Source organism: Physeter macrocephalus, unplaced genomic scaffold, assembly GCF_002837175.3.
Source record: "Physeter macrocephalus isolate SW-GA unplaced genomic scaffold, ASM283717v5 random_373, whole genome shotgun sequence".
NCBI lineage: Eukaryota > Metazoa > Chordata > Mammalia > Artiodactyla > Physeteridae > Physeter > Physeter macrocephalus.
The window spans coordinates 59,612-74,748 of record NW_021145578.1 but is presented as its reverse complement, the minus strand read 5'-3'; the positions used below and the strand labels follow the sequence as shown (position 1 = coordinate 74,748).

At 43.3% G+C, this 15,137-nt stretch overlaps 1 protein-coding gene across 1 annotated transcript; it reads left to right on the top strand.

The window, feature by feature from the left end:
- Window positions 1–235: 235 nt before the first annotated feature.
- Window positions 236–13,303, top strand: LOC102983969 (RNA-binding protein EWS; the record flags this gene model as incomplete). The annotated part of the gene is given in 12 exon segments (XM_055082807.1): window positions 236–509; window positions 1,432–1,612; window positions 4,378–4,415; window positions 4,950–4,982; window positions 5,292–5,410; window positions 9,595–9,724; window positions 10,566–10,688; window positions 11,128–11,244; window positions 11,769–11,843; window positions 11,846–11,929; window positions 12,460–12,712; window positions 12,896–13,303. Coding segments are annotated over 12 exon segments (1,467 nt in total), but the record flags the coding sequence as incomplete, so codon positions are not given.
- Between the last annotated feature and the right edge of the window lie 1,834 nt (window positions 13,304–15,137).

Below are 15,137 nucleotides of genomic sequence, written 5' to 3'. Positions count from 1 at the left end.
TGAATTTGGTTGAGAATAAGTATTGTTTTAATGAGGGTGGGGGTAAAGGAGAGGCTCTAGGATTGTACATTTTATAGATGGGTTGTTTTTACTAATATCCCCTCCTTTCCATTCAGAGCTTTATTCTGAATACAAAAGAATTTGCTTATTTTAAATTCATTGTATGTTAATATGTGGAAAGTAACTGCATTTTTAAGGATTTGTATGCCATATACTATTTATGTCTCATGTTTAGGGGACTAGAAGAAATAAGTCTCTCCTCCCTAACAAGCTTTTTTTTTTTTTTTTTACTTTCAGCTATTCTTCTACACAGCCGACTAGTTATGATCAGAGCAGTTACTCCCAGCAAAACACCTATGGGCAGCCGAGCAGCTATGGACAACAGAGTAGCTATGGTCAACAAAGCAGCTATGGGCAGCAGCCACCCACTAGTTACCCCCCCCAAACTGGATCCTACAGCCAGGCTCCAAGTCAATATAGCCAACAGAGCAGCAGCTACGGGCAGCAGAGTGAGTTGCTAAGAGAGAAAACCAAATAAGAATGGTTATGTTTGGAGTTTCTGAAATGGGGAAATGCTCTTTACTATTGTGTACTTTTGAACTCCAGGATGCATCTTGAAGGTATCATATCCTGGCTAATATCCTGGCTTTTCTCCAATTTAATTGTTATTAGAATGCCTTACAAGAAAAGAGAGTTTGTAACTGACCAGAGAAAATGTTGTAGACTGCCAGCCCTGCTCTCTTTGGGGAGGTTATATGCAGTGAGTGAAGCCAGCATTTCTTATGGCCTGCCCACCCCAGCTTATTAAGAGAGAGTGAGCAGGTAGCTGTTGAAGACTACTGCAATTTTGATAGTTAACAAAATGCTGTGTTTTTTGTTTTTGTTTACATTCATAAAACAAACAAAAGTTTCACAGAATGCTTACAGTTTTATGTGGAAAAGCAACCAAGAACTCAAAAAACTGTCTTCACAGTTTAATCTCTACCTGGATTGTTGTTGTCTTTTAACTAAATTCCATCCTGAGTATGTCTCATTATGACAATGAGATGAGTAGTGCTACTTGATGGAGAGTACCCCTTAGCAACCCAAGAAACCTGGCTCCATTTTTGTTTCTTGAGTGTGGTTTAAAGAAGCAACTTTTTAAAGACATCTTAGGATACAGAACCCTGTAAACTGTTGACCAGAGTCCTTTTTTTTGTTTGGGAGTGGTTTATTTCAGATGAACTATATGAGGTTACTTCAGCCTTAATGAGCCAGCTGTTCTTGTTGAACTTTAAAAAGCCCACTGATCAGGGGTGCTTAATCAGATGTAAAGAAGGTGGTACCTTGGTTTGTGCCTTGCAATTGAGAATTCTGTGATTCCAGGAGAAAGTACAACAGGCAGTGGTGTAAATGCTGGTCCACGGCTTACAGATGTGACTCTTTCCTCAGGTTCATTCCGACAGGACCACCCCAGTAGCATGGGTGTTTATGGGCAGGAGTCTGGAGGATTTTCCGGACCAGGAGAGAACCGGAGCATGAGTGGCCCTGATAACCGGGGCAGGGGAAGAGGGGGATTTGATCGTGGAGGCATGAGCAGAGGTGGGCGGGGAGGAGGACGCGGTGGAATGGGGTAAGAGCAAACCTTTTCTCCTTTTACCTAATTTTGTTTCATCCATAGGATTTTCAATGGAAAGAAGGGACTGAAAGACATAAGAAATTTATTTCTGCATTTCCATGGATAATCTGATGAGCCCAAGCCATCTTCCAAAACATGGAAATGTCATCTCTGTGGCATATCTAGAGGCAGTTTGCTTTTTTCAGTGCCAATCTACTTGGTTGGGATGGGGAGAACAAAGAATGGTTTTGAAACTAGAGCTTTCAGTTCCCTTCATGGTTTCCAGAGGTCAAAAGCCTCTGTGGGTAATAGACTTGGGATGGAACACACACAACTCTTATAACAACCCTAGGTATTTAACTAATTGCTTCTGAATGGTTGTCTTGAAATACCTGGTATATATACTGCAAAAAAGAAATGCAGCTGTCTTCCACAATGTTTGTCCCCAACTTCTGTTTGTACTCGGAACTGTTGAACATAATGATGAAGATCTTGGTCCCATAACCCTTGAACTATGGCCTGAGGTGCACCTGGTACACAAGAAGTCCAATAGCTTTTTGAAGAGTAATGTATATAATTATGGGATCACTCTTCCCATTGGAGATTTTGAGAAGTCTAAATCGGTTTTAACCATTTTAATTGATGGCACAATCTGGTTTAGAAAACTTTGTTTAGATCAGTAACATAACCCTGCTACCTGTGCCTGCCCTTCCCCTCCCTTCTCCCATACCCTCTTCCCTTTCTGGTGTCTATACTTTGATGAAGGTGAGGTATAATGTTGGTTAACATAATCCAGAAGGCTTAGTTCTGTGTGTGTTCTGTCCCTATATAAATAGTAAAAAAGTTATGCAGAATGTTAATGTAAGTATAAATTGGATTTGGTGCCACTGTAGGTTCAAGGAAAAACTGAATAGAATTTCTTTAGAAATGTACTTCAAGATTAAATACATTAAAAAGTTGGTCTTTATTTTTTACATTAGCAATGTTTACTATTGAACAATACTGGTTTAAAATACTGTTTTGCATATTCTGCATAACTTAAAAGTCTTCGGTGAAATCTTTATTGGAAGAAAGTCATTTTACAAGATGCAAAAACTTATGAATAATTTGGTATAAAGTAAAATTAATATTCTGATTTGAAGAATGTCATTCCATTATAAAGGTTTCACCTTCTTTATGGATGTTTTAAATAGATGTAGACACTTGAAATCACTATCATCACGTTTCCAATCACCTAGAATCCTTACTATTTTTTGATTGCAAAACCAATTTCAAGTTTATTCATTTTAATTCTCCAGAAGTAATAATTCTACTAATTTTGCTAGACTTTGCTAGTAGAGGGGTTCCCTCTTTTCTGGGTGAGAAGTCTCCTGAAGCCATAGAAACATCATGGCTTTCCTCATAGGTTTTTCAACAGACTGTGAAGCAGTCGGTTGGATCCTTTGGGGACAGGACAAGGGCTTTCCCCTCTCCCCTCTTCTTTATTGTGGTGTGGTGATGGTTTTCAGTGTCTTCTGCAGGTAAGGCACTCAATGTTGTTAACATGCCCTTTTTCATTGCCTCAGTATTTTGATATTTTCGTTGGCTGTTAAACGTGGAAACTTTTTAACATGCTTTGTCGCATTTATATGCTACAGGTTACAAAGTGAGAGCCTTGTATACACTTCAATACTTAAAAAGTACCCGTACTCAGTACTCAGCCGGCAGCATAATGAAAAGTGGGACTAGACACGGTGTCCATATGGAGAGGAAAAATATACATAGAATATTTTTAACAAAATGTATTCATTGTATAAATGGAATCCTTCTGTAACTTTGGTAACTGCATACTTGTTGTTTGGTAATGAACCAGAGGAGGTATAATACTCTAGAATTGTGTAACATTAAAGTGTAAACTTTTGTGTTTAAAGAGAGAGAACATTTTATGGTGTGTACTTTTAAAAAGGAAACAAAGCTGCATGCAACAGCTTGAAATTGTATATTCAGGTATTAAAGGTGCAATACTGGTTAGAAAAAGCTCAGGGCCTCCCACTGAGGAGCTGCCTTTATTCAATTTTTTAAAAAACAAAAAGGCCCAATTCATATTTCTTCCCCCTTTAAAATACATAAGGCGGTGATTTTATACTGTCATTGTCATTGTTTTCAACTGATATGTCTATAAAGTTGCACCCCCAGTCCGTGGAGCCTTGGTATTTGTTGTAAATTCTCCTTTCACAGCAATTGTTAAACCCATTAGTGCCCTGAAATGTATGGCTTTATGCTGAAGATCGGCTGGATGCGTCCTCTGGTGTGTGTTGTAGGCCTTTACTTTGGTGTCTCCTGCTTTATTATACTGTGACTTGTTAGGAAGCCCAGGGCCTCACTTGGCTCTCCCCTGGGAGAGGTTGAGGGTGCACCTTTATGAACATGAAAAGATTCATCACAGCAGTTACCCCAGCTTGTTACTTCTCTCCACACCAAGCTCTCCCTGTTTTTCAGCTGACGGGTGGGTGTTTGGGATGTGTTTTTCCCCCAATTTGCCAAGTATTGCACTATTAATACCAGCCCCCTGAAATGAAAGGAACCAACCACAGTGGTGTGTACAATCAGACGAGCAAGGTTGTATATAAAGGAAATTTGAGCGAGCTGCCCTGAAGAAAGGCATAGTGACAAGATGAGAGAGATGCATTGTTTGGAGATGTGTTTAGCCAGTGCCCTTCTTCCCCACGAGCCCCCCCAAGGCTCAGAGCGGTACTGGCTTTTAAAGGGAAAGGCCTTCATTTCTTCGTTTATCCCCCCAGCAGCGCTGGAGAGCGAGGTGGCTTCAATAAGCCTGGTGGTAAGTTTTTGAGTATTACCATGGATAGTGTTTAAAAAAAAATACAGTCAGTTTTTAGAAAACTATAATTTTATATTAGTTTCATAAGCGGTTTAAAAATGATCTATACAAAAGAGACTAATGGGTACTGCCGGCATTGTCTTAGGGGTAATAAGGTTAACCTATGGTTACAAAACAAAGGGTAACTTGAAGTATTGAGCAACTGCTTCTGTAATATGGGGGAGAATACAGTTTTAAAATTTGGTTTATTTGGAGGAAAAAATTTGACTTAAATTTAACACTAATTTGGCACATAAGCATTGAGAGTGTATTTGGTTAATGGTTTAAAAGCAAACCAGCAAAGAAAAAGCAAACCCTAGCAAACCTTTCACAAATGTTAAAGGGGCACTGCTCCATTTTAGCAGTGCGGGTCATTTTGAATTTAATGAAGCCCCATCAAATGGTGGTGTAGTAGATAGCTATGTGTGTTTGTAAGGTTTGTAGCTTGCAAGACGTGCACTAACAGTATTTTATATGATCTTTCCTGGTTGGCAGGACCCATGGACGAAGGACCAGATCTTGATTTAGGTAATTTGGAATTCCTGATTTTTATATTGTGCTTTATAAATGAATAGCACAGAAGCAAGTGCATGTTGGGGTTCAACAGCCTGGTAAATCAATGGGATACTCTTGCTGTCAAGGGCAGTTTGGGGCTTCCTTTATCATGAGTGACTACTCATAACCACCTTAAACAAAAATAAAGTAAACCATTCTTATTAGTAAGGTTGGTAGTTCTCTTAGCTTTGTGATGAATACCAGTGGGCAGTAGTGACCATTGGTTAATAAGGCCTTACGGATACATGACAATAACTCCCTTTGTCTACTTTTCTCTGGAAGGCCCACCTGTAGATCCAGATGAAGACTGTGACAACAGTGCAATTTATGTGCAAGGATTAAGTGACAATGTGACTCTAGATGATCTGGCAGACTTCTTTAAGCAGTGTGGAGTTGTCAAGGTAAGTAAAAGCATGACCATGTGATCTGGCAGATCTTTCAACCACAGAGCATTTTAAAGAGAATTGACTTGAGAGTTTCTGAAGTTGCTTGACTTTTCCTCTGGACTGTCCATATTGTGGTTTGCTCCTTAAAATACAAAAAGCAAAAAACAAAAATTTTTTATAGAAAAGAAATGCTAAACATGATTTAAGCATACTTGATAACTCAGGGTCATTTTTATAATTATCATGTTAATTGTAAGAATACTTAACACGAACATTACTTATTGTGAAATATAGAATTATTGTGAAACATAGAAATATGACATAGTTTTAAAAATAATGAACACTTACGTATCCATATCCCAGCATAGGAAGTACGGCTTTATGAGTACCTTTGAAGTAGCTGGTATATATATGTCTTCCTAGTTTTACCCCTTCTCTCAACTCCCATCCTGAAATTTATCATTCCCTTTCTTTACTTTATAGATGTGTCCTCAGTAATATTTTGTTTTACATAATTTTGAAGAGTATTTATTAAACACTACTGTAAAAGCAGTATACTGGGAACAAACAGATAAGAACCCTTGGAGTTCACATATAGTGGGGAACATATTGTAAAAAGGAATATAGTTGTGCTATGTTCAGTGATCGTGATGGTTAGGGGGGAAAATAAATACAGCAAGATAGAACAGGGATAAAATGAGGAACAGAGCCACTAGGAGCAGGGAAATAATTTCAGAATAGTGGAGGTATTAGTGAGGCAGGAGCTTGCCTGGTAAGCTCAAAGAAGCTAGTGTGGCTAGAATGGTTTGGTCTGAGCTGCTGTAATGGTGGTGGGGTTATTAATTAGATGAGGAAAACTAAGAGAAACTGGGATTTTGAGAAGTGAGGGGGGTCCCCAGGTCAAAATTTCAAAAGTCTGGGCATCTTGTATTTCATTCATAAATATATCACTGTTATTCTAAATTCTTTTAACAGGCTGTTTCTAACTTTTTAGTTTATAAGCCATGCTCCAGTGAATGTCCTTGTACCTGTCTCCTGGTGTGCTAGTTTCTCTATTGTGTATATAGTTGATTCTTGTTATTCATGGTAGTTAAGTTCTATAAAATCACTATAAACACTGAATTAGTGAATGCTGAGCCACTGTCCCTGGGGGAAGTATGCACACATACACATCTCACATATATTATAATCATAAATTCTAAAAAAATTCATCCTGATAGATCCTACTCATTTCATTTTACAAAGAAAAAAAGATTCAGAAATGTGACTTGCCCAAGTTGGTATTCATATTCATCCATCTAGTCCCAGAGCCAGAACTTCTTATAGACCACTGCCCCATCCTCCCAGTCTCTGTCCTCTGGTCTTCTAGAGAGAGCTAGAACGAGAGGGGAGAGTGTCATCTTGTTCCTTCTCAGCTGGGAACATGTGCATCTGGCAACATGTGTTTCACGCTCTGTGCATGTCTGCAAGTAACCACAAAAAGTGCCATAAGTATTGATTTTGGTAGGCAAATACTGATGAGTAGGCAGATTTGCAAATTTGAATCCACGGATAATGAGAACCCACTATGCCCAGGTGTAGAACTGCTGGTTCTTAAGATGTGTACAGTGTTTAACCTCAAAATAACTGTCTAGCTGACCAGCTTAGACTCCCACTGGCACTCTGACTGCACACCTGCCACAGCCTCACCGGGAATCACCTTTTTTTTAACTTCCACTAATCTGGTAGAAGAAAATGGAAATGTAATTTAATTTGCTTTTCCCTGATCATTAATAATGTTATAATGGCACGCTATCTTCTTTGAAATACCTGTTTGTGTTTTGTACGCATTTTTCATTGGATTGTTTGTCCTTTGTTGATTTATTAGTGGTTCTTTATTGTCTGAATGCTGATTCTTGTCTTTGTTGCAAATACAGGTCTCCCAGTTTGTGGCTCACTTTTTTCTTTTTTTGGCCGTGCCACACAGCTTGCGGGATCCTAGTTCCCCGACCAGGGATTGAACCTGTGCCCTCAGCAATGAAAGGGCAGAGTCCTAACCACTGGACCGCCAGGGAATTCCCCGTCATTTTTATTTGATGAGTAGAAGTTCTTAATTTTACTGTAGTTGAACTTAGAGGTCATTACCTTACTGGTTTTTGTCTTTATTTTTTTTCCATTTGCAAGACCTTTTACTCCACAACATCTTTTGAAAGAGCCATCTTCTCCCTGGTGGTATATAATGCTTTCACATAGAAAGGACACCTCTACCTGGAGCTGTTTCTTGGCTGTTTTGTATACTTTGTTAATTTGTGTGATCCTATGCTAGTAGCACTGCTAATTACTCTGTGCTCAATATTGATACCTAGTAAGGCAAATTCTTCTGTTTTATTCTTTTTCTTCAGAAATGTTTTGTTGTTTATTCCTTGTATTTCTTGTATATATACGTTTTATATATATATATATATATATATATATACACACACACACACACACACACACACACACACACACACACACACACACACACATCTTAGAACCAGTTTATGAAGTTCCTTAATTGGAGGAATTCCCTGGCGGTCCAGTGGTTAGGATTCCACGCTTCCACTGCAGGGGCCACTCTTCTGATCCCTAGTCAGGGAACTAAGATCCCATATGCTGTGCAGAGCAGCAAAAAACCCCACAAAAACCTATTGGATGTTACTGAACCTGTAAGAATTTTATTTACTTATTTTGGCTGCATCGGGTCTTCGTTGCTGCACGTGAGGGCTCAGTAGTTGTGGCACACGGGGTTAGTTGCTCCATGGCATGTGGGATCTTCCCGGAGCAGGGATCGAACCTGTGTCCCCTGCATTGGCAGGCGGATTCTTAACCACTGCGGGGAAGTCACTGAATCTATAAGAATTTGAGGAGAATTGACATTTTTATAGTACTGAGTAGTTCCCCCCCCACACTCCCCCTTAACATTGTATTTCTCCATTTATTAGGTCTTTGGTAAAGCCAATCTCCTTAAAAAGTTTTGCAGATCTTATTTTTTAGTTAATGGTCTATTTTGAATGGCATTTTCTGATCCAGCGATTTTGATAAATCTTAAATCATATAAGGAGATTTCTCTCTACTTGTGATTTATATGTTGTTTATTTGGGTATGTGGGGTTTATTCGTAGTTAAGAAAGCAGTGTTTACTATAAAGTTATGTAAAATTACAGATTTTAAACTGACATACCCCATCATTCATACCATTATTTCGCCACATTTCCTTTCAGTGTTTATGTGTATGTCCTTTATAAAAACATAGGTATCAGCATATATATATATATATATATATATCAATCATAATTTATCTATAAATGCAGGTAAGAGTTTGATCATATGCAAAATACAGATTTTAAACTGACATACCCCATCATTCATACCATTATTTCGCCACATTTCCTTTCAGTGTTTATGTGTATGTCCTTTATAAAAACATAGGTATCAGCATATATATATATATATATATATATATATATCAATCATAATTTATCTATAAATGCAGGTAAGAGTTTGATCATATGCAAAAAACACATAAAGCCATATTCTTGTGCAATGTGGCTCTTGAATTCAAGCCACTTGCATCTGGTGTTGAGCTGAAAAACTAGTCATCTGTTCTGTCTCTGGAGGAAAAACTGGCTGTGTTGAACTTGAGATAACCAAGACTCCTTTTAGCACGCTCACAGCCCTGTATGTTGTACTTAATGATTTCAGGGTAATTTTTACTTTATGTGAGATGTATCTTATATGATGGCATCAAAGCCTGACTGAGTCTTAAGAGGTGGCTGCTCACTGGGTGCCTGTTAGTGTGACCTACAGGGTGTTGGGGCAGGTGCAGGGACACAGGAAAAGGTGGCTGGGGAAGGAATGGGACCTGTACTGTTCATTTACACAATTTGGAACTTTGGTTTTATGATAAAACCTATTTTGGTTTTATGATAAAACACATCTAAGAGGAAAAGTCTTCTAAGTACAGATTTGTGGTAGCTATTTAGGAAACAAGTCACCAATAATTCCACCACTCAGAGATAAACTATAACAACATCTTTCTGAATGTGTGTCTGGAAAATTTACTGCTTTTGACAGTTTAAAGAACTTGGATGGAGAAAAAAAGATGAATTTCACATGGATTTTTTCCCCTGAAAACTAGTATATTCTGGTCACAGCTTAATTATGCTATTTTATGCCTAGATAAACAAGAGGACTGGACAACCCATGATCCATATCTATTTGGACAAGGAAACAGGAAAGCCCAAAGGCGATGCTACTGTATCCTATGAAGACCCGCCAACTGCCAAAACTGCCGTCGAGTGGTTTGATGGTAGGAACCCTAGGTCAACAAGGGTGTGCCCCTAGCCTTCTTAGCTCTGCCGCCTCTGGGGCACACAGAGGGTCTGGTAGCAAGTGTTGCCTGTGTCAACTTGTAGGTAAAGAAAGGGTCTTGCTCTGATGTATTTAATTCTGGCTGTTAGAATGTTGTTCTCTTAAAGTGGTTCTAGGGAGCGGGGACAGATAGGTTCTCCCTCTGTGTGGCTATAGGACATGGCAGGAAGGAGGACCTTGAGAGCCAGAGGAGCAAGAAGACCCTTTGTCTGCTCCTGGAGGAGCACTGGATGGCTGCTGGGAAGTGCTTGTCACGCTCCCCTCAGCCACGTGAGGTCCCGGGCGCTGACCATGGGTTAAGAGATCCGTTACTTTCAGTCATTGTTGTTCAAAGCCCCATGCTAAAGTTGTAAATTCTTCTCTAAGCACCCATGTCAAGAGGTGCGGAAAGTCCCACAGACACCTCAGCCTTATACATTTGCGTTTACATATATATGTGGCTTTGACATTGATCCTGGAATTTCACTTCACACAAAACCAACTTTGAAGTGTCAGAAAGTTCTGCCTCTCCTCTATTGGCCACTTCCTCCTGCTCTACTTGTCCTTGCTTCTCGCCCTGTTTTTTTGTTTTTCTGTTTGTTTCTTTTAAAGGCTTTTTTGGCCTTGCCTGTAAAAATCTCAGGGAACATCATGGGTGGGCACACTTGATGAAGCAGGAATGGTTGGTTTGATAATAGGGTGGGGTTGGTGAAAAAGGAGTCATCTAACCTTGCCTGGTCCCTCAAGGGGACTGAGAGTTGGAGGTTGGGATTAATTGGCTTTCTGTTATCTTGTTTCAGGGAAAGATTTTCAAGGGAGCAAACTTAAAGTTTCTCTTGCTCGGAAGAAGCCTCCAATGAACAGCATGCGGGGAGGAATGCCCCCCCGTGAGGGCAGAGGGATGCCGCCGCCGCTCCGAGGAGGTATTTACTGGATATGCTGTCTCTGGGCTGTTTCTGTGTTCCTTTGGAAGTTTTTTAGTACACTTGTCTTTGAGGAACTTGGTTTGTAGAGTGAAGGCAAGCCCATTAGCAATACTGAAAAGGTATGTAGAATCGATACTAGACTATTGGATGCTGACGGTAAAAGTTTGTGGGAGTCAAAGAAAGAGGATGGGTTGATTGGTCAAGGAGGCGGGAACCACACTGCCTGGGGTTTAGCCCTGGGCTGTTCTCTTCATCTGCCCTCCTCAAGTTTTTGTGGAGCTAAGCAGTGATGACAGTGACTAGCCCTTGGGCCTGTGGGAAAGTATGGGCCAGGTGATGGGGCAGCGACAGCTGTGATCTCTGATTCCCTTCATGAGACGTATGCCTGTAGCAAATCTGGTGCTGCAAAGAGGTGGTTTATGCTTTCTTATTGCAGGTCCAGGAGGCCCAGGAGGTCCTGGAGGACCCATGGGTCGCATGGGAGGCCGTGGAGGAGACAGAGGAGGCTTCCCACCAAGAGGGCCCCGCGGTTCCCGAGGGAACCCGTCTGGAGGAGGAAACGTCCAGCACAGAGCTGGAGACTGGCAGTGCCCCAATCCGTATGTACTTCTCCGGGCACACTGATAGCCTACTAGCACAGTCTCCCTACACCTTGCGCCATTCCCATTCTGGAGAGGCCTGCTGGATTCTTTTCATCCGGAGGAGCGTAATGATGACCCTGATAGCTCTGCTGGGGGGCGGGGGTGTGTGGCCTAGTCGGTCCTTTACCGGCTGTTTTGGAGCCTTCGGGAGAAGGTCACAGTCCACTGGACTCAGGCCCACATGGTTGTACAGACACTTTGCTGGATCAAACTGGTGCTATGGTGTGTTGCTGAAAAGCCGTTTTCTGTGGACTGATCCTCTGGACCCCGGGACTCAGTGATTATGGTGGTTTCTGCTCAGGTGGTGCCTTCTTGTTCAATAAGTGATAACTGTTGTGCTTTATGCAGGGGGTGTGGAAACCAGAACTTTGCGTGGAGAACAGAGTGCAACCAGTGTAAGGCCCCAAAGCCTGAAGGCTTCCTCCCAGCGGTTCCTGAGGGAACCCATCTGGAGGAGGAAACGTCCAGCACCGAGCTGGAGACTGGCAGTGCCCCAGTCTGGGATGTGGAAACAGAACTTTGCGTGGAGAACAGAGTGCAACCAGTGTAAGGCCCCAAAGCCTGAAGGCTTCCTCCCACCACCTTTCCCACCCCCGGGTAGGTACCCTCAGCTTCTTGGCACTAAACCTCTTGTGTTAACTTGGTGGGCTTGGTAAACAAAATTCAGCTGCCCAGACCAGGTTGGTGATTTCAGCAAGTGCAGCCCTGGACACTGGGGCTCTTTAAGTTACACGGTTGACCCTTGAACAGTGCGGGGGTTGGGGCGCTGGGCCTCTGTGCAGTCAAAAAAAAATCCACTTAGAACTTTACAGTGGGCCCTCCCTCCATATCTGTGGTTCCATATCCTCAGAGTTCTACCAACCTCAGATCATGTAGTACTGTAGTTTATATTTAGTGGAAAAAAAAATCGATGTTATTTTAAGTGGACCCATGCACCTCAAACCTGTTGTTCAGGGGTCACCTGTAGTTCCATCATCAGTTCTAAACTGTGACCCAGGTGTTCGGGTGAGTAAAGTATCCGTTTCTGCTCTGGGGGAAGACAGCAGATCCTGCGGGGACCTCTGCATTCACCCATTCTCTCTGTCTTAGCACTGAGCTCTCCTCTCCTGTACTTTCCCTTACCTTAGGTGGTGACCGTGGCAGAGGTGGCCCTGGTGGCATGCGGGGAGGAAGAGGTGGCCTCATGGATCGAGGTGGTCCTGGTGGAATGTTCAGAGGTGGCCGTGGTGGAGACAGAGGTGGCTTCCGTGGCACCCGGGGCATGGACCGCGGTGGCTTTGGTGGAGGAAGACGAGGTGGCCCTGGGGGACCCCCTGGACCTTTGATGGAACAGATGGGAGGAAGAAGAGGCGGGCGTGGAGGACCTGGAAAAATGGATAAGTATGTGGTGGTAGAACCAGCTGTGGAGCACAGGGCCCATTGGGCGGCAGGCCATTCCCATCTTTGGAGCAGGTCTCACCCCGCTCTGGGAATGAGGCAGGAAGCTCAGCTCAGGGCTGTGGAAGGGCTTCCTTTCCTCTTCCCATTTTAACACATTGCCCCTTTTTCCTTTTTGCCCTGCAGAGGCGAGCATCGTCAGGAACGCAGAGACCGGCCCTACTAGACGCAGAGACCCCGCAGAGCTGCATTGACTACCAGATTTATTTTTTAAACCAGAAAATGTTTTAAATTTATAATTCCATATTTATAATGTTGGCCACAACATTATGATTATTCCTGTCTGTACTTTAGTATTTTTCACCATTTGTGAAGAAACATTAAAACAAGTTAAATGGTAGTGTGCCGAGTTTTTTTTTTTCCCTTCTTTTAAAGATGGTTGTTTAACTAAGACTAAACAATGGGAATCCCTTGTGAGCATGCTCAGTATCATTGTGGAGAACCAAGAGGGCCTCTCTAACTAAAACTGTAACAATGTTCATGGTTGTGATGTTTTTTTTTTTAAATAAAATTCCAAATGTTTATAAACCGTCATCCTTCTCGGCCTCTGTTCTGCAGCCACTGCACATCTACTTGGAGCATGCCCCCAACCCCCCAGATCACAGCTCATTCAAGCGTCATGTGTGAGGAAATCTGAACGGTCAAGATGTGACAGTGCGGTGTTGGTCACGGTGCTGCTGGCAAGGAAAGGGGGTTCGAGTGTCACTTTGACCCTGAGCCGTGTCTCAAGGGGACGTCATAGCCCAGGTCTGTCGGATTTGCAGTGGGGGGCACTGTGTTGGGGATCTGTGGCCGGGAGCCCTCTGAGGGAGCTTTGGGTCACAGGGCCCTCTGTGAATGCCCCTCCCAGCAGTGGAGTTGGTGGGCCTCTGAGGCTCCGCACACTTCAGGATCCAGGTCTGCCTTAGTGACAGCTAAGGAGGGGGGAACCGTTTTTATATTTTCTACTCAAGTGGTAGTGGTTATTGTGCTTCCGTGATGTTACGGGGTTAGAGTTTTAAAATTAGATAAACAGCCTAAGAAAGACTAAAATGGAGGCCTTGGTTAAGATTGCCTTGGTTGCCTTGTGTGGGGTCAGAGCACATTTCTGTTGTCGGGGAGGAGATGTGAAGAGCCCCAGACCCATCACCTGTTGGCCTTGTGGTCAGTCTGGTCTCTTGAAGCTGCATGAAGATAAGTATCCAAAGCAGGCCAGGAGGTTTCAGTCATTCAAAGATCCAAGGCTCTTAACATGTCCATCTGGGAAAAGCCATTTTCCAGGTAAGCAATTGTAACTTAGTCCATAAATGTGTCCCCAGGCAGATGCTCAAGAAACAAACTTCGACCTTAACACACCCACCCAGTCAAAGATAGCTAGTGTCCTAAGGCTCAAGGAGAGATTGTCACCTTCAGCCAGGGGAAGGGGCAAGGGTTTGGAGTGAATTTTCCCTTCCATCCCCTGCCCAATGGGAGCAGGGCCTGGGGAAGCGGGTACACTGCTCACAGCACCCTACTGGCCCCACGGTCTGACCATTCACCCCGGGTCTTCTGCTCTCTCCCCAGCCCACCTGGACGTACTTTACATACAACTCTGTGGTTTCCTGTTTCCTCTTTTTCTGCATTACCAGCCCATTTCCCAAGTGAATACGCATTGCACTTGCACCTTTGGAAAACCCTCCCTTACCCCTCGTTAATCCCCCTCCAATCACCAAGCCATTTTACTGTCCTTGGCATCCACTTCCTCTCCCTTTCTAGAAACCACTTCCAACCAGTCTTGCCTCTGCCGAGACAGTAGCGACCTCCATGTCACCAAATCACTGGTGGTGCCTTCCCAGCCTCTGCTGCCCTCCTTCTCTGCCTGATCTCTAAATACAGGGGCTCCCAGGCTGTGATAGGGCTCCTCTGACCCCTCACTGCTTGGCTGACCACCCACCCTTCTCCCAAGTGCCAGCTCTTCCCGGGATCTGATGGGCTGAAAGGGCTGGATCCTGCCCCGCACCTCCCTCCACCCCATTCTCAGCAAGTGGAAGAGTTTGTCCCCTCATCCTGAACCTTGGAGTTTCTCATTGACTCCTGTTCTCTCAGACCCCAGAGCAAACCATCAGGCTCTCCAAGATGCAGCACCGCAAACACCCGTGCCTCCCATGGCCCTCTTGCAGGGCTCCTAGCTTCCCTCCACCCCTCTAGCCCTTACCCCACAGAGGCTGACCAACCTCACCATTATCGAAACCCTCCAGAGGCTCCTGCTACGCTGGCCATGACCCATGAGGCCTCCCTCAGGCCCCCGTGACCCGAGCTGCCCTCTCTGCCTTCCTCCCTGCAGTCCCGCCACGCAGGCCAGTGCTGTTCTCACAAGGGGCCAAGAACGCTCCCACTTCAGTCTTGGCAG